This window comes from Raphanus sativus, chromosome 1 (assembly GCF_000801105.2).
Source record: "Raphanus sativus cultivar WK10039 chromosome 1, ASM80110v3, whole genome shotgun sequence".
Classification (NCBI taxonomy): Eukaryota; Viridiplantae; Streptophyta; class Magnoliopsida; order Brassicales; family Brassicaceae; genus Raphanus; species Raphanus sativus.
Window position 1 is genome coordinate 15,130,244 of NC_079511.1, and position 19,037 is coordinate 15,149,280.

Here is a 19,037-nt window from a genome sequence, read left to right on the forward strand (position 1 = left end):
TAACCTGCAAAAAAATAAAATAAAAAATTTTTGTAAAAGCTATTTAAAATAGTAGAAATTTATATAATTTTAATATAAATATATAATTTATTTATTTTATTACAAAAATTAATTAAAATAACTAAAATAATTATTTTATTAAAATTTATATTATCTGCGGGTTCTATGAATTACCCGCAAATCTGAACGAGGCGGGTGCAAATATTTGACTATTTCTTTGCTGGTCATGCGGATCGAAGTTTTAAATAAAAAAAAACGAATCGATCCGCGTGTTGACCCATGAACATGAGCTCTAGTTTCAATCATAGTAAAATGGAAGATTGTAGATTTTGAATTGAATTAATGGGGACATATATGTGATAGAGAAATTATCTTAGATAGCCATTTTTAGTTTATTTTTATAAAAATAACATCTAAAAGAGAAAAATGATCAAAATAGATTTTATTGAAGGGTAAATATGTATTTATAATTTTTAGATTAACTAATTTAAAATTTAAGGGGTAGAGATTTATGAATGTATTTAAAATTTTAAAAATAAAAAATAAATATTAAAATTTTCAAAACAAAAAGAAATTTTTTTAGTCATTTTATTTTTTAGTAACTATTTTTGTGACAAAAATTTGAAAAAAAACTATTTGAGAAAATTGTCCACTGCTGTGTACTTCCAAGTTTCGTTTATTTATGTTTGGAATCGTTGTATTGGTGACCTTAGTTTTGCTTATCTTTTTTTTTTTTTTTTTTTTTTTTTAGTTTTGCTTATCTATTTTGCAAAGGCCAATGATGAAGCTGAGTTATCTCATTATTCCATTGATTGATCATACTCTACTCTTTGTTAAAAAAAAAAGATCATACTCTACTCAATGTTTTGTAGAATTTTCTTATTGATCTCGCCTTGGTAAGTAGGTAAGAAAGTAAAGCTGCTGACTTTTCGATATTTAAAAGTCAACCGAGCTTCTCAACAAGAAAATAGACAACAACACCCTCTCCTACGAAATCGATATTTTAATCCTCTGTTTATTTCTGATTAAAAAACACAATCTTTCGACCAAACAGGACAGGAAGATCATATGAAATATAAATAGCGCGGCGCAAAGAGAGGAGGAATCAGCAAAATACAACAAAAAAAGAGAAAGAAGATGAGTTTTCTGGGAGGGAGACTCGCGGGAAAAGAAGCAGCCTACTTTTTCCAGGAATCCAAACACGCCGTTAACCGCATCGCCGAGAAATCTCCACCCACCACCGGCAAAAAGCTTCCACCTTCTCCGGCGGATATTCAACCGGACGTTCTTCCGGAGATTCTGCGCCATTCTCTTCCTCCTAGACTCTACGGTCCTCCTCCCCACCCTTCCTCCCTCTCCCAATTCTCCAAATGGAATCTTCCCTCCGATCCAAACGCAGTCGTTTCCGTTTCCCCCGACGTCTTGAATCCTCTCAGAGGCTACGTTTCTCTCCCTCAGGTCACCTTTGGCCGCAGAAGGTTCCAATCTTTAGGTTTCTTTCCTTTGGTATCTAGAAAGATTTTGATTTTTGATCTCGCAGATGGGATATACCGGAATCTGAGAGTTCGGTTTTGGCGTCAACAGCTAATGAATTGAGGAGAGACAGATATGGAACTCCTGTCAATCCTGACAAGTTGAGAGCTGCTGGTGAAGGCCTCCAACACAGTAATGTTCTCTTCTCTTTTCTATTTAGTCTCTCTGTTGTGTTTGTTTAAAGTTACAAAATGTTATAAACGAGACCGAGATGGTCGTTTGTTCTTGCTTGTATAGGACAGAGATGAGCTTTCGTCTGATTGGTAAACCCATTGTTTTCTAAGTTTGCAAGCCCTTTGATTTTTCTGGTATCTGCTGCAGTTGGAAAAGCATTTGCAGCCGCCACTGTTATCGTCTTTGGCTCAGCCACATTGGTTTTTGGAACGGCAGCCTCGAAGCTTGACATGCGTAATGTAAAATTGCAGATGATTTTTTCTTTCTTCATAGATAAATATTTGAGATTCTCATTTTGTAAGCTCGCTTGACTGCCCTTGAATCTCATCATTTTTGCTTTCTGGTAGGCTGATGACATAAGAACTAAAGGCAAAGATCTGTTTCAGCCTAACATGGAGTCAATGAAGGAAAAAGTAGAGCCCTTAAGAACTTGGGTATATGTTAAAACCAATGCTTCTTGCAACAGAGTTGGGTCCTAATCATTAATACTAACACTAAAGATTATAATTTCAGGCCGAAAACATGTCGAAGAAGTGGCATGTTGAGAGTAACGATAGTACTATCAAGGAGAAACCAATCTTCAAGGAGCTTTCTAGGATTCTTGGTCCCAAAGCTTGAGAAGGATGAGACTTTGGATATGGTCTATATTATATTGATAGAGAATATCTATGTAAGATGAAATAAAATCTTGTAAAATATCAGATTGTGATGTAATACTGTAACAAGTTTCAATGTTTGCTAAAAAGTTGTAAGTAGTTATGTATACAAAAAAAAAATTAATTAGTTTGCAGTGTTTCTATTGGAGTCGAATGGCCATAATGGCAAAACATGGTGAAGCATTCGTTAGAGAGTTCTTTGACCAGAATCCTCCGACACAAAACGGTTTGGGTCTCTATAAAGAAAAAGGGATCGGGCATTACCCTGACGAATCTTTGGTGTTAAGTTTTAGTCACATGCAAGCTTTGATGGGAAAGATGCAATCCGCGGATGACTCCTTTTTTCAGAACGCCATGGAACTTGCAACCCAACCAGAGTCCATCGTATATAAAATTCAGCTTTAAGAACCTTTGACAGGATAATGAAGCAACTAATCACATAACAGGAAACAAGGATTTCTTTTCGAGTTTAAATCTAAACACCAAAAAAAATGTGAAGTTTGGTGATGGATCATGTGTTGATATCATTGGAAAAGATGTGATTACTCTTGCGTGCAAGACTGAAGAGAAAAAAACACTCAAAAACATATATTTCATACCCGACTTGAAACACAACATAATGAGTATTGGACAAGAAACTGAGAACGGATATAATATTACCATGAAAGACATCTACTTAACACTCACAGATTCGTGTGGAAGGTTGCTAGTACGTGTTACAACATCTCCGAACCGTTTCTACATGACGCCGATGGAGATTAGCTATCCGGAATGTTTACATGTCAGAGATGAAAATGCTACATGGATGTGGCATGCTCGACTATGACATATAAGCTATGGAGTGATGATATAGTAAAGAAGGAGATGGTTGTAAGAATGTCGAGTGTAATAAGAAAGCGTGTGTGACACATGTTTAGCATAGAAGCAGATTAGACACTCATTCTCGACTAAAGCCATGTTTCGTACGAAGAGTGAGGCATTCGATCAGTTTAAAAAGTGTAAAGAAACAATTAGAACCTTTCTCACTGATAGAGGATGAGAGTTTTCCTCAGCTGAGTCCAATCTACTTTGTCAAGAAACTGGATTTGAAGCAATGGTAGCCAAGATGGAGTGTATCACAAGTAGACCTATGCATTCAGGTCCGCGAGTTAGAATAGGGTCGGGTCTTTTTGGATCTGAGTCTTCTGGATCTTATATATTTAAACCTAATAGGGTAATTAGAATTCATCGGTTCAGATTCTGCCTTGTCCGGGTTGGTTCAGATCTTAAATAGTTAGACACAATAGAGTAACTAGTCCAGGTTCGGGTCGGTTCTGAGTCGGGTTCGATTCGGGTCCTATCGGTCCGGCCTTAAAAATACTCAAAACACATAAAAATACCTGAAAATATTTAAATAGCTGAAAATATTTAGGAAGAGTCTCACAATTAGGTCAAGATTTTACTAGAGAAGAAAAGAGTATGAAGTTCCGTCCCCGGTTTTCAACCTCAGATATTCCAAATTCTGTTTTGAGAAATGTTTACTTTCAATCACAGATTCCAAAACCAGTTTACTCTATGGAAAACGATCTTTCACAAAATGAACTTGTTGCAAAATCTAAGCCAACAAGTCCAACTTTTTCAGCCATTAGAGATAGCATGTTAAATGAGTTAGTAAAAATAATAGTCAAAAAGGCTTTGGTTTTTCAGAACCTTTTGAAAAGAAAGAAATAACATTCAAAATAAATTTTACAATCATCTTCAAATAAATAAGGTACAAATTTTATTTTTAAACTGGTTTGAAGAGTATGCTTCTTGAAATAATAAAAATTTCCCTTTTTCCAAAACAGCGAATCCCATTATCAATCGCAATAAAACTCCCGAATGGAAAACTCTTGCTAATGGTAAAATTATTCGCTCCAACCATCCTCCTTCCCAATGGATAAAACTAGATTGGTTAGGAATGCCAATCGAAGCAATTCCTTTTAAACGACCTCAAGAAGATGATAAAGCTAACTAAAAAATATCATTGTCCAAAACAATTTTTCAATCACTAATCTTGGTATGATAAGGAAGCAACTTTATAGGATTGAGAAATTAATCCAAAATCAAAACCCTATTCCAATGGATTCTCCTTCACAAATTTCTAATTCAAGTGTCCAAAACCGTCTTGATTGGCAAAACCATCAAGATCGTCAATTAATCTCTTCCCCTGATCAAGGAAAAATCCAACCAATAGAGCAATCTAGGTTTAACTCATCATTAGTCTATGACTGGAATATTGATGGTATATCTGAATATAATATATTAAGCTTCCTCCAAAAAATGACAATGGCCGAAATGCCTATAGGACCCAAATAAGAAATGAGGATAAAACCATAGTTGAACTCCTCATAACTGGTTTCTTTGGGACAGCTTAAAGGATAGTGGGATAATTACCTGACCCATCAGCAACAAATAGAAATCCATGATTCAATTAAAATGGATGAAGATAATGTGCCAATTCTAGATAATCTTGGAAATCCTCAACAAGTTGATGTTGCTACATTAGTCATAGCCATAACCATGCACTTTATAGGAGATCCCTCGGTCCTTAGAGATAAAAATGGTGAACTCCTTTCAAATCTTAAGTGTAAAAAACTAAGTGATTTCCAATGGTACAAAAATATTTTTCTTATTAGGGTTTTACTCCGTCAGTATTCTAACCAACCTTTTGGAAAGAAAAATTCCTAGTTGGCCTTCCTACTCTCATAGGAGACAAGGTTACGAACAAAATTAGAGATTCCATGGGAACCCAAATAATAGATTTCACTTATGGAGAGTTGATCAGTATTGTTCAACAAGGAGGTCTTAGGATATGCCAAGATCTAAAACTCCAGAAACATCATAAATGGGAACTTAAAAGAACAAAAGTAGAATTAGGATCTTTCTGTAAACAATTTGAAATAGACCCAAATCATAGTAATAAATCTTGTGTAGGAGATTGCAACAAAAACTACTATTCTAAAAATAAGCCTAGAAAATATTCTAGAAACTATAAGGGCATGTGCATTGAGGCATTTAGACGAGTTCGTGGGCTCGAGTTCATAGGCCCAAACGTGAAAAATAAATGAAAAATATGGTTTAAATCGATGAACCGATCCTTCCCACTGAACCCGTATGATACGGGTTCAAGGCACGTGTCGCTCCTCCAGTGGCCACGCTCTATCGCGTTTACGCGTAAGAAAACAGGGTTTCGAGAGATCTCTCTCATTTTCTCTTCTCTCTTCGAAAACTAGGGTTTGTCTCTCTCGGAGGCGATTTCTCAAGCGACGCCGATTCCCGGAGCTTTTGACGATTAATCGACGCCGGACTATCTCCTCGACGATCTCAGGTTAGTTTCGAGGGGTTTCACCGTTTGATTTAAACGATTACCCTTTTATTTAAACGATTAGGGTTCGTTGATTCAAAATCGATTTGGGGGTTTCGAGGGAGGGTTCGAAATTGATATGTGGGTTTCGATTTATGGTTTGAAATTGTCATGCGGTTTGAAATTGTCATGCGGTTTGTGATTTCTTTTTTACTCGATTAGGGTTCGTTGATTCAAAATCGATTTGGGGGTTTCGAGGGAGGGTTCGAAATTGATATGTGGGTTTCGATTTATGGTTTGAAATTGTCATGCGGTTTGAAATTGTCATGCGGTTTGTGATTTCTTTTTTACTCGACTTTGTGGTTTCTTTACTAACTGTTCATCTTGTTCTCTTTTTTGTTACAGATGGATCCCGGTGAAGATAGAAGTGAGGCAAAGAGGCAACAGCAGCACATGAATATGGTGGGATACGTGGCTGATTCTGAGTATGGGATTCCGACGAGGTGTCCCTGTGGTGGGAGGATAATTAACGAGGTGAGGGGGAAGGACCACTACGACACTCTTCCTGGCAAGCGGTTCTTCACGTGCATTCACTACGAGGTAAGATGTTCTTCTAGCATATCTGTTTGTGTTTATTTATCTGTTATACTATTTGTTTCTGATATCTGTTTGTGTTTTTGTTGTCAACAAGGGTGATGGTTTACACTATCGGCAGCCTTGGGTGATTGGTGTCCAGGAGCAACTCGAAATCTTGACTAAGCGTGTGGAGGAGGCTGAGCAGCTGATCAAGTGGGTGCCGGAGCTCAAACAACAGATTGAGGGACTGGAGGTAAAGTCTTGTCTCTTTTTGTTTGTCATTTTTTTCTTTAGATTTTATTTTCTCTGTCATATTTTTGTTTTCATTTTATTACTTCACTAACACATTGTCTCTATTTGTTTCCATGTCCAGGCAGAGGTTAAAGGCCTCACGGGGGTTGTTGATCACCTGAACGCTGAGGTTTATAACCTCACTGTGCAGGTTGGACGCTTGGAGAAGGCCTGCTTCGACTAAAAACAAAAGGTAACACTGAACTTGAACTAGAACATTTATTGTAGTTGTTGTGTAATTAACTAGACTTGAACTAGGTATAGTAGAAGTGCAACTGAACTGAAGTAGGTAAAGTAGATATCGTAGTACAGCTGAACTTGAATTTTTTTCATTAATTGTATTTTGGTTAGTTGCGTAATGAATGGTCGACTTGTTTAAAACTGATTTGATGTGTATAATGAATGCTCTCTGTGAACTAGTTGTAGTGTAATTAACTATAATGAATTGTTGGTTGTTAGAGTATGTTTAATTTTTTGTCCTTTGAAAGCCAAAACTAGTATAAAACATAGGCAATCCTCATCTTAAAACACACAAACCACATCTCAAACACACACAAACTTTAAAACCGCAACCAACTCTGAAAACACATCGCAAACCAAAATGGATCCTTTTTCCCTAATAGCTTCCCACAACAGTGAAACAATCAACATAGGGTGTTCTGAGGTTCCTAGACCGGTGGAAAGGCGAAAGTGGACAACCAAGGAAGACGTGGTGCTGATCAGCGCTTGGTTGAACACTAGCAAGGATCCCATAGTGAGTACTGACCAGAAGGCAGGGGCGTTTTGGAAGAGAATTGAAGAGTACTTCAATGCTAGCCCTCAGCTCGTTGGCTCCGTTCCTAGACCATGGGGTCAATGTAAGCAGAGGTGGGGAAGAGTGAATGAGCAGGTCAACCGGTTTGTCGGAAGCCATGAAACCGCATTGAGGGAGCAAGCGAGTGGCACTAATGAGAATGATGTCATGAAGGCGGCCCATGACATCTTCTTGAATGACTATAAAGTCAAGTTCACCATGGAACATTGTTGGAGGGAACTGAGGTTTGATCAAAAATGGAGATCAAACGTTCTCTCCAAAGAAGGTGCGAAGGAGAAAAGGAAGGACCCTGTGGAGGACGTCGGTGAGGAGGAAGATGTGAGGCCTCCTGGTATAAAGGCAGCCAAACACAAGAAGCACGGGAAAGAAGCAGCTTTTGATAAGATAGAGACCATACTAGCTGAGAAAAAATACATTGCCAAACAGAAGCTACTTGAACGCCTGCTAGGCAGAAAAGTTAAGACACTTTCTGATGAAGAAGTGTGTCTCAAAAAAAAGCTCATAGCTGAAATGCTCTGATTTGGTTAGTTGGTTAATTTTTTTCTTTAATTCTGTTGTTCTGAACTTGTTTGAACCTGTTCTTTTATACTTCTTTGAATCTGTTCTTTTATACTTGTTTGAACCTCTTCTTTTTTACTTGTCTGAACTTGTGCGAACCTTGTGTTCTTTTATACTTGTGTTCTTTTATACTTGTTTATTGATTCTGTTGTGTTCTTTTTTTGCAGGTCGCGGTTGCAGGAGGTGGATGCGTGTGGAGGTGGATGCGTGTGGAGGTGGATCCTTGTTCAGTCTGTTTGTATTATGAGGCACGGGTAGTAGTGTAGGTCTGTTTCAATCACGGGAAAGTGTAGATTTTGTTTGTTTCTACACTTCTCTTTCCATAACGGCTTTAAACAATCATGTATGTTTAGTTTATTTCTTCTGTTTTGTACTCACGGGTGTATGTACCCGATATGTCTCTCAATCATGTATGTTTGACCCTCACGGGTGAAACCAAAAACTCTATATATAACTATGTCTTTGCTTTCTCTTTGTGCACCAAACTCTCATTTCTCTCATATATCTTTGCTTTCTCTTTGTGCAACAAACTCTTGCAAGAAGCATATCTCATTGGTCACTTTGCAACAAACTCTGCTCTCCCTTGTCTTTGCCATTCTAGTAACTTTCTCAATTCTTTTTTTTTCTAACATAAATGTTCACTTTATAACGATAAGTATTAAAATTATAACTATATGTATTAAAATTTCTATAATCAGATAAAAAGTTTAAAGATATAAAATTTCTATAAAGATATAAAATTCTATAAAGATATAAAAATTCTATAAAGATATAAAAATTTTATAAAGATATAAAAATTCTTTAAAGATATAAAAATTCTTTAAAGATATTAAAATTCTATAAAGATATAAAACTTCTTTAAAGATATTAAAATTCTATAAAGATATAAAACTTCTTTAAAGATATTAAAATTCTATAAAGATATAAAACATTTTAAATATATAAAATTTCTATAATCATATAAAAATTCTAAAAAGATATAAAATTTCTTCGTTTTGGCATTTGTAGGAAGAAAAAGAGAAATAAAATTTCGGTGAATTGCTTCAACAATGTCTTCAAGTGAAGAAATCACTTACTCATCAAGTGATGAAGCAGATGAAGCTATAGAAGAAATGGTCGACGAAGTAGTTGATAACTACATTGACACAATGGTAAATCAAAAAGCCAAGAGACGAGCTTATATCGAAAGAGAGCGGGAAAGAGGACACAATCAACTATGGAACGACTATTTCAACGAAAGTTCAACATACCAACCAGAAATGTTTAGGCGGCGTTTTCGAATGAACAGGCCATTGTTCCTTCGCATTGTCGAACGCCTAAGCACTAAAGTTCCATACTTTCAGCAAAGAAGAAATGGTCATGGAAGGTACGGGCTATCTGCACTTCAAAAGTGTACGGCAGCTATACGTATGCTCGCATATGGTCAATCGGGAGATATGTATGACGAATATCTTCGACTTGGTGAAAGTACTGCACGATTATGTTTGGAAAATTTCACTGATGGGATAATACAATTGTTTGGCGAAGAGTTTCTAAGAAGACCTACAGCGGAGGACCTCGAACGATTACTCGATATAGGAGAGGTACGCGGGTTTCCAGGGATGATAGGCAGCATCGATTGTATGCATTGGGAGTGGAAAAACTGCCCAAGGGCTTGGAGAAGGCAGTACGCACGTGGTTCAGGAAAGCCGACAATTGTTTTAGAGGCTGTGGCATCACAAGATCTTTGGATATGGCACGCATTTTTTGGATTACCGGGCACCCTCAACGATATCAATGTTCTTGATCGATCACCAGTTTTCAAAGACATTGAAGAAGGCCGAGCACCGAAAGTTAATTTCAAGGTCAACAACCACACTTATCGTATGGCGTACTATCTTACTGACGGAATATATCCCAATTGGGCAGCATTTATCCAATCCATCTCACTTCCTCAAAGTCCAAAAGCATCACTATTTGCTGAACATCAAGAATCCACCAGAAAAGATGTTGAACGTGCTTTTGGAGTATTGCAATCGAGGTTTGCAATAGTTAGAAACCCAGCTCTACTATGGGACAAGAAAAAGATAGGAAAGATTATGAGAACTTGTGTCATATTGCACAATATGATAGTAGAGAACGAACGAAGCGGATACGGTCAAATTGATACATCTGAGTTCGAGACAGGAGAGTCAAGCAGAAGTTCCCAGGTGCAAGGCACAACAAGTTTTAATATCGGTAATATCACCCGTGTCATTCGCAATGAGGTTCGGGATTCACAAATACATGCTCGTTTAAAAGCTGATTTAGTTGAAAATATATGGCAAAAATTTGGTAATGTTGATGAATAATCTTTGTATGTTGGTCAATTGTCAATGTATTGAATAAAAACTTAAAAATAAAAAATTTATGTAATCAATAATCATTGTATTGTATTGAAAAAAAACTTTTTAAAAATTTACTATATATTTTATTTTATTTATGAATCATCAAAGTATTATAAACCAAAAAAAAAAAAAAATTATTTTATTCCTAAGAACTCCTTTTTCGGGTTCACTAATGCAGATGCACAATAGATAGAGATTCATCACTGTTCACGGTCCCACCAAAAAAGTAATAAAAAAATCTTATGAACCCCATCAAGGGGTTCACTAATGCGGATGCCCTAAGAGCTTTAAAAATCGCGAGAATTCATGGAAGAAGCCCCAAAAGAAATTTCCTTCAAAGGAAACCTCAGCCAAAAAATCTGTCTATAAAAACCTTACTTGCCTCAAATGCAATAAGAAAGGTCACACTTCTAAATTATGTCGTTTTATTCGCAAAATCTAGGAACTCAACCTTGGAGAATAAATTACAAATAAAATATCTAATCTCCTACTAAATGATTCTTTTTCTTCATCTCATGACTCTGATTCATCAATGACTTCGGAAAAAAGCCTTTCAGGTTGATGAACTAAATAGTTCATCTTCTGATTCAGAGTTCAATGAAAAGAATGTTTATGTTCTTACAAAAGATCAAGAATTACAACTTGAAGTACTAAATTTCATTTCTGATCCAAACTTAAAACAAAAATTTCTTGAGAAAATCATTTCTTCTTTAAATGAGAAAGAAGTAAAAAAACACAAAGAGTTTACCAAAATCCAACATGTTCCAACTTCTTCCAAAACCTCTTATGATCTAACCACAATTCTTAACAAAAGAAAGACAGACACCATGAAAACAACGACACAAGATCTTAGGATTGAAATCAAAGAGGTAAAAAACGATCTAAAAATTCTCAAAAAAAAAAACAGAAACGAGATTCTGAGTATTTTTTGCTCAATTATATCTTCTACCAGAGGTCATCATGATTCTAGTTCAGAAGAACAAGAAAATGATAGCTTAAACAATGAAGATGAAAATCTCAAAGAACAAATTCAATCCCTAGATATGGTCCCAAATGATTTCCTTTTCGTTCTAAGAGAAATAACTTCTCGGAAATATAAATTAGAGTTAAACTTCGTATAACATCTAAAGCAGAAGCTTCAATATTAAAATAAAATATCCTTATTTAAACTGAATTTGTTCTTACAGATGATATATATCAAAATGTTATCTTAGGAACACCATTTATTAATTTGATTACACCATATAAAGTTATGGATGATGCAATTTCATTTAAGAATCCAAAATATAAAACTATCCTTTAAATTTTTAGAAACACCAAAGAAGCGAAGCCTAAATCTAATGAAAGCTTGTTCAATACAAGAAAACTTTCTAAACTCTTTAATCCACAGTAAAATCTTCTACTTGGAAAATTTAAAATCAGAAATTTTACTCTATAAGACATTAGAAAGCTTAAATTCAAAAGAAATAAAAGAAAAATTTTCCAACTTAAATAAATTACTTGAGAAAGAAATTTTCTCAGATTTACCAACTGCTTTTTGGAATCGAAAACAACATATTGTTGATTTACTTTATGATGAAAATTTTCTCGAAAAAGAGATTCCCACCAAAGCCCGTCCAATTCAAATGAATGCAGAACTAGAAAAATATTGCAGAAAAGAAATATCTGAGCTCCTTGATAAATGACTAATTTCAAAGTCAAAATCTCCTTGATCTTGTGCTGTTTTTTATGTAAATAAAAATTCTGAAATTAAAAGAGGAACCCCAAGATTAGTTATTAGTTACAAACCTATAAACACTGCTCTAAAATGGATTAGATATCCAATACCAAAAAAAAAGATTTACTTCAAAGGCTTTACTCAGTCCACATATTTTCAAATTTTGACCTAAATTCAGGATTTTGGCAAATTCAGATATCTGAAAATAATCGTTATAAAACTGCATTTATTGTCTCTTTTGGCCAATACCAATGGAATGCCATTTGGTTTTAAAAATACACCTTCTGAATTTCAAAGAATCATGAATGATATATTTTATGACTATTCAAAATTTTGCATTGTATATATTGATGATATATTAATATTTTCAAGTTCTATTGATGAACATTTCAAAAATCTCGAGACATTTTACTATGTTGCGAGGAAAAATGGTCTAGTTGTTTCCAAAACAAAAATGCCCATATTTCAAACTAAGATAAGATTTCTAGGTCACTACATATCACAAGGTATGATAATACTTATTGAAAGATCTTTAGAATTTGCAAATAAATTTCCAGACAAAATTATTGATAAAACTCAATTACAAATGTTCCTAGGAAGTCTCATTTATGTTCTAGATTTCTGTCCTAATATTAATAAGATAGCTAAACCTTTACATAGTCGTCTAAAAAAACCCTGTTCCATGGACAAAAGAACATACCGAAATAGTTCAAAAGATTAAAAAACAGGTCTAGAAATCTCATGTCTGCATATTGCAGATCCGGATTTAGAGAAAATCGTAGAAACATACACTTCAGATGTAGGATATGGGGGTATTCTTAAGCAAAAGAATTTAGATGGCCGCAAAAGTATTGTCCAGTTTATATCATCACATTGGAATGACACCCAAAAGAACTATTCTACTATCAAAAAAAGAAAATTTAAGTATAGTTTTATGTATTCAAAATTTCAAAGCAATCTTTTAAAAAAAAATCTTTTAAGAATTTGCAAAAGTGCTAAAGATGTTTTACAAAAAGATGTAATAAACCTTCCATCAAAACAGATTTTTGCGAGGTGGCAAACGATTTTGAGTATTTTCGATTTTAAAATTGAATTCATAAAAGGAGATTCAAACTTTTTTCCAGATTTCTTGACATGAGAATTTCTCCAAAACAGGTACAATGCCTCTAAAGAAGATGTTTGACAAAGGCAAATGAATTTCCTTGGAACCAATCTCAGAAAAACCCGAACCAAAAAACACTCGCCCAAAAACAGAACCCTAGATCTCAGTTACAAAAAAGAGAGCTAAAAATAATAAATATCAACCACCCCAAAATCTCTTCAAACACCAGAGGCTATCATGAGTCAAATGTTACAATTACAAAACGCTTTCGAGCTCAGTTTTTCGATATTATTCTTCAACCCTAAATCAATTCGTTTACCTTAGCTTACCAGATCAGGCATGTAACAGAAACGATTGGTTAGATTTATCAACTTAGAATAGACTAGGGCCGAATCTATTCGAATAGGAGAAATAACATTGAAATAGTATAATATATGGCACAAAAAAGAGAACTTACAATATTGCAACAGATCTTAACCTAATCGCGATATGAAGGAGATGAGGCTCTGGTCGTTCACGCCGGTCACATTTACGAACTCTTCTCACAACCAATTTCACAAGCGGAGATGAGTTTCTCTTTGCAACACACTTCGAGGAGTCGAAGAAACGCAGAGGAGACCGATAGTGCAACTGTGGAGAAAAAATCGGCGGATTGGAAGAAGGTAAAAATGTTGACGGAAATTTTTCACTTTCTCAAAAATTATCAAAGCAAATTAAAAGAGATAGTGTAATGTTAATAGCGTCATGAATCAGTTTCTACAATTAATTTTTTCAGCAGGTTTCGCCAGTTTGGGTTAAGAATAAAATAACAATATTACATAAAATTATATCAGGTGTATATAATAGCTAGGGTAATTAGCTATCAACCTAATTATGCATTATTGTAGCGTCATAAGGAAAAAACTCTTTTTTGAACTACCAATAAGAAGAAATTATTGTGAACTTTTATTGGAATACAGTGAGATTGGTTTTGTAATCTTAATACAAAGAAGCAATATAAGGGCTACAAAAGACCAAGACATCGTCAAGAGTAACCTTACTTTCATCTCCAAAGATAGATTCCTTCCCATCTTTCCTCTTAGCATATGACAAACCCAGTCTTGATTTAGCCATCCTCAAATCACCAATCCCTGAGTTCGTATCCGGACCCGCAAACCCGCCCATCACAGGAGCTAAAGGAGGTCCAATAAGAAGCCCGTCAGCTCCAAACTGAGGCCCTCCGCGTGCATAATCAAACAGCGCCGCCCCACTTCCTCCAACCTTAGAAAGTACGATTGGTTCATCGCTATCGTCTAGCCAATAGAAGAGGAAAGCGTCCAATGTATCGTAATAATCATCAGTGCTTCGATAGCCTTCAGGGCTAAATCCGCCAAACTTGAAAGACATGTCTCTGGTGTAGGCTATAATAACACATGGACCTTGGAAATCACAACGTTCGTGGAACTTTGTTGCACTAAACCCATCGATGCTTGCTTTGTAGCAACATTTTAGTTCTCTTCCTAACAATTAAAAGAATTGCAGACAAAAACACACTTCTTCACATGGATTCTACAAGTCTCAAAGAATGAAGAATGCATTATATTTATATTACCCTTTAGGAAGGTCTTGTTTACCAACGAAAGAGAGAAAGGAAGTTGGACGTCGTCATGGTAGACCACTTTCTGTGGCGGTCGGAGATTGTCTAGTTTCTCGCCGGAGTTCCAACCAAACAGACCACTGTACGGACTTCTTCTCTTCAAGATCTTGACGGTATTTGCTGGGTTTGAGAAAATGGCACACGAAGCCATTTCTTGCAAATAACAGCCACACAACAAAACACAAACATAAAAGCAGACAGAAAGCATTCATAGTTGTTGTAATCGAGAACTTGTGGATGTCATTGTTTTTACTTACCAGTGTCTAATCCGGTTCAACCAAACCGAACCAAACCGGATTTTTACTTAATGTTTCCTTCAAATCGAGTTTAAGATAATATTTAACGAGTTTAGGTAGAAAAAGTTTCCATCACGATCGCAATTTTTTTGTACATCGTGCAAAACCTTTTTCCAAATAAAATAAAATTCCAAGTATAAAAAGCTTTGCCGAAGAAGCTAAGCATTTATTTTTCTTGTACTTGCAAAGTAAAACCTGAAGTTGTGATGCTCTCTTTGACTCCCAAGAGAGAAGCTATCTCAGTTTTCACGACGTTGCTCCAAAGATATGAATGCGCTGCTGAACCACAGCTCTGCAGCAAGGACAGGTGACTTTGCCTCCGCCACTGTTGTTGCTCGAGAAGAAATTATCGCTGCAACTACCACACACTACTTGATGCGCACAAGGAAGAAACACCACCGAGACTTCATCTTTCATACAGACTATGCATTCTCTATCACTGTTTGCTTCACTCTCATAAGACCCTTCAAGCTTATCGAGTTCTTCAAGCAGCTTAGCGATGTTTTCTCCTTGAGATTTTGCAGGTTCCCAAACATTGTTGGATAAGTGGCTTGAGTCGTTATCTGAAGAGGCTTTGAGCCGAGACAGCTCTTGCTCAAGCCTTTGGTGATCGTCTTTGTGTCGTTGGAAGTCTAGTTCGATTTTTAACCTGAGAGTCTCCAGCTTTCTCTTGTTGTGTGCCTCAGCTGCTTCTTTTGAGCGTTGTTCTTCCTCCACTTGTGCCACAGCTTGCTCCTTTGCTTTCTGTTCCTCCACCCTTTTCGCCTGCCAATAACATATTAATACAGAATTCGATAGACTAACTAATATTTCAAATCTAAGCTATCGACCATGGATCAGGTAAGCAATCAAATTTTGAGTAAGTTTTTGAACACAAATATGCAACAACATAGATAAACCTATCTCATGAGTCATGAATCTTATAAAGAGGCATAACAAATCCTGTAGCCAGGTATAGAACTGATTCTCCCAAAGATGATATTCATATCACATACCCCCCTAGCAAAAAACTAACGTACCTCAATTTCCTTTTCGTCATCTGTTATCTGAGCTAAAGCCTTATAAAGGGCTTTAATCTTTTCTTTCTCAGCTGTAATCTCATCCTGCAACTTCAGCTTCTGCTTCTCCCATGCCAAAAGCTTCTTCAAGCATTTTTTTTCCTTCTTTGATTCTTCCATGCACGCTTTAAGCGATTCTGATGCACTTAATTTGAGACCTTCCCTCTCTGCTCGGATCTCTGCATTTTGATTCTCAAGCGTTCTAACAATCGCATTTGCTGTGTCACGCTGACAAGTAGCTTTTCTAACAGCATTTTCCAGCTCGGACAATCTCTTCACGGTCGATTCGTCAACAGCTTGTTTCCCCTTTTTCAACATTTGGATACTCTCTCTTTCGCTGTTCAAATTTTTCAGCTCGGTCAGTTCATCGCTGACCTTTTGGGCGGCTTGCATCGCCTTCTTCTGAGCCCACTCTTTCCTTTCCTTCAACTTCTTCTCGAGATCCTTGACCTGATGAAGCAGTGTGACAATCACACCATCCTTATCATCCTCACCAACAGATTCAAGATTATCATCAAGGTTCATCTCACGAAACTTCTCCAACACCGAACCGACACTCTCTTCACTCTCCACATGCGCAGGATCGCCGCTCTCACCACCAGTCCCATCATCTATCTGCTTCTGCTTCATACTAGCACGAAACCCAGCAGCAAAGGCCGCAACGTTCCGCTTCAACAAGGACTTCATGGTTGGAGAAAGATTAAACCTCCTGGGACACTCAATCTCCCTCTGCAATTTCAACTCACCATTTCTCACAGAAAACCCTTTACCAGAAAACTCAGGCCCTCCTCCGTTCCCAAAATCCCAACCTCCATGGAATCGACACAACGCCGGCGCCATAAAACCAGCAATATCTAATGCACCTTCTCCACTGCTATCTTCCTTAACACAACCTCCCCTGTTTGGAATCTCCAAAGTACTTGCCTTACCAACATGAAGCTCACTCACCAACAAACACCACATAGCATCACCTTTACTCAAACTAGGCCTAACCTGTTGCAGCAAGTAAACCATACCAGCAAGTGAATACTCCTCCAAATCTCTCAAATCCGTAAAACCAGTCTCCGACTGATCACCGCCACCATTGCTGCTATTCAAATACGACAAAGAGTTGTTCACAATGTTCTTCAACACATCGGATTCACCGTAACAATGGCCGTTACTCAAAACGGCTCTCATCGCCACGCTTTCATCGCAGCCCAGATCAATAAGCTTGGAAACAGCTTGGTCGTACACAAACTCCAAATGTTTGAGCAAGATCTCCTCCAGATTCTCCTCTGTGCAGAAACCCCACGTGCTCTCCTCGAAACTACTACTACTCCCGCTCCCGCCATGGTTCGAGTGGACGCAACAAGTCCCTGAGGTGGAGGAGCCAGTGAGACCTGGGTGGTAGACTAGGTTTTTGAGGCTTGACTCCACGATGGATTTTGATAGGGCAACCCTATCGAGATCCAGCTCGGATTTGTAACCGGGTCGGATCTTCCGTGCCGCTCTCACGTGCTTATCTCTAACCGTACAACCCATCTGAATACTCCTTTCCTCTGTATCTGCATCGATTGAAAAAAAAAACAGAAAGATACAAAACAAATTGGATGCTTACCAACCACAAATGAAAAAAAAAAGAAATGATCGGATTCAATTATCAGAAAGAGATGGATGATAAAGGAAGATTCGACGAAAGAGATGCGAAGAACTTACTGATCGGCGGTGGCTCGGCTGAGAAGATGAGAGAAAAGAGGCAAAAAGGTTACGCAGAGAGAAACTTTTGTTCCTTCGGTTTCTTACATTTCTGGCGGCGTGAGCGGTGTTACTTTATATATTCATGGGCCTTAGCCCATACCGAATTTATTTGGCCCAAAACATGGTGACTAAACGGCACCACTTCATCTTATTTTATCAGTCGAGAATTGAAGTATCATTTTTATCTACTACCAAATAGTTGTACTAGGTACATATATTCAGTTACATTTTTTGATTATTTACATTAGTTTATTTAATATATAACATTTTAAATAATTATAAGATATTAATAATAAATATATATTAACAGTAAATTTAAATTATAGTTTAATAATAATAAAATCTGTTAAAAAAATCTAACAAAATCATTTTCAAAATATAAATATTTTTTAATTAATACACTGATTAATTTCGTAGTTAGTAGTATACTATTATTATAAACTAATTTTACTTAAACTTTTACAGTAAAATAATAATATTATATGCTAATTTTATAAATTTTATAAGTATAGTCTATATTATATAGTCTATATTATATTAAAATAGAAGTAATAAATGAATTACATATTAAAACTATATTAAATTGGTAAACCAATATATTTTTTAAAATGCTTTAATTTAAATAAATAAATAAAATATCATCCACCGTTTAAAGTGACTAAAATATCACTCACCCTTTAAAAATATTAAAATTCGTAAATTACGTAATAATTTTTACAAAAATAAAAGTATTAACATATGTTAAATTTTATATTTAAAACTATATATTATCTATTTATTTATTTTTTAAATGACAGCAATATATTATCTAAAATAATTATATACAAAATAGAATATAAAATTTATATTTATAAATGAAAGGTTACCCACACAGATGTGCGGATCAAAATCTAATTATATATAATCTAGATGATTCACATGTTTTCATGCATAGACATAAATATTTAAAAAATAAAAATATTATAATAATTAATTAATATTTCATTTCTAACTTTAATTCGTTTTATAATTTATATGTATAACTTATATTAATAATATCATATTATTTTAAATGGCCATATGATTTTGATATATAATATGTAGTGATTTAGTTTATCACTTAATTATACTGAATTGCATCTATTTCTTTGAATTCAACTATATTTTTCTAAATATATTAAATTTTGGTTAGTTTTTGTTATTTTATTTAAGTTGG

The 19,037-nt window shown here is 35.7% G+C and overlaps 6 protein-coding genes across 8 annotated transcripts; 4 read left to right on the top strand and 2 right to left on the bottom strand.

Annotated features, from left to right (window-relative positions):
* The first annotated feature begins 988 nt into the window (after nt 1-988).
* Nucleotides 989-2,511, top strand: LOC108839344 (uncharacterized). The gene is made up of 5 exons (XM_018612127.2): nt 989-1,478; nt 1,541-1,665; nt 1,855-1,946; nt 2,055-2,141; nt 2,221-2,511. The coding sequence occupies exons 1-5, from the start codon at nt 1,138-1,140 to the stop codon at nt 2,323-2,325; spliced, it is 750 nt and encodes a 249-aa protein (XP_018467629.1). The 5' UTR covers nt 989-1,137; the 3' UTR covers nt 2,326-2,511.
* LOC108808145 (uncharacterized) lies at nt 2,379-14,956 on the bottom strand. 3 transcript variants are annotated; one of them, XR_008934448.1, is made up of 4 exons: nt 14,704-14,956; nt 14,153-14,611; nt 13,570-13,742; nt 2,379-2,772 (listed from the first exon to the last, which is right to left on the bottom strand). XR_008934448.1 is itself a non-coding variant. In XM_056986436.1 (3 exons), exons 1-3 carry the CDS (start codon nt 14,954-14,956, stop codon nt 13,642-13,644), a joined length of 813 nt encoding a protein of 270 aa, XP_056842416.1. In that variant the 3' UTR covers nt 13,302-13,641. The 3 variants fall into 3 exon arrangements, 2 of the variants coding, with proteins under 2 accessions (XP_056842416.1, XP_018435837.1); XM_056986436.1 differs by lacking the exon at nt 2,379-2,772 and having other exon boundaries at nt 13,302-13,742; XM_018580335.2 differs by lacking the exons at nt 2,379-2,772; nt 13,570-13,742 and having other exon boundaries at nt 14,035-14,611.
* LOC108836008 (uncharacterized) lies at nt 3,720-8,599 on the top strand. Its single transcript, XM_056986445.1, has 5 exons — nt 3,720-5,712; nt 6,094-6,288; nt 6,380-6,517; nt 6,638-6,748; nt 8,095-8,599. The coding sequence occupies exons 2-4, from the start codon at nt 6,094-6,096 to the stop codon at nt 6,737-6,739; spliced, it is 435 nt and encodes a 144-aa protein (XP_056842425.1). The 5' UTR covers nt 3,720-5,712; the 3' UTR covers nt 6,740-6,748; nt 8,095-8,599.
* LOC108836601 (glutathione S-transferase T3-like) lies at nt 7,157-8,193 on the top strand. Its single transcript, XM_056989944.1, has 2 exons — nt 7,157-7,849; nt 8,095-8,193. The coding sequence occupies exons 1-2, from the start codon at nt 7,157-7,159 to the stop codon at nt 8,191-8,193; spliced, it is 792 nt and encodes a 263-aa protein (XP_056845924.1).
* LOC108832546 (uncharacterized) lies at nt 8,941-10,359 on the top strand. Its single transcript, XM_056986434.1, has one exon. It carries the CDS (start codon nt 8,977-8,979, stop codon nt 10,255-10,257), a length of 1,281 nt encoding a protein of 426 aa, XP_056842414.1. The 5' UTR covers nt 8,941-8,976; the 3' UTR covers nt 10,258-10,359.
* Nucleotides 14,957-15,069: 113 nt separating the features above from the next.
* On the bottom strand, nt 15,070-17,899 carry LOC108808135 (MND1-interacting protein 1). The gene is made up of 3 exons (XM_018580328.2): nt 17,801-17,899; nt 16,064-17,649; nt 15,070-15,809 (listed from the first exon to the last, which is right to left on the bottom strand). Exons 2-3 carry the CDS (start codon nt 17,624-17,626, stop codon nt 15,291-15,293), a joined length of 2,082 nt encoding a protein of 693 aa, XP_018435830.1. The 5' UTR covers nt 17,627-17,649; nt 17,801-17,899; the 3' UTR covers nt 15,070-15,290.
* Nucleotides 17,900-19,037: the final 1,138 nt, after the last annotated feature.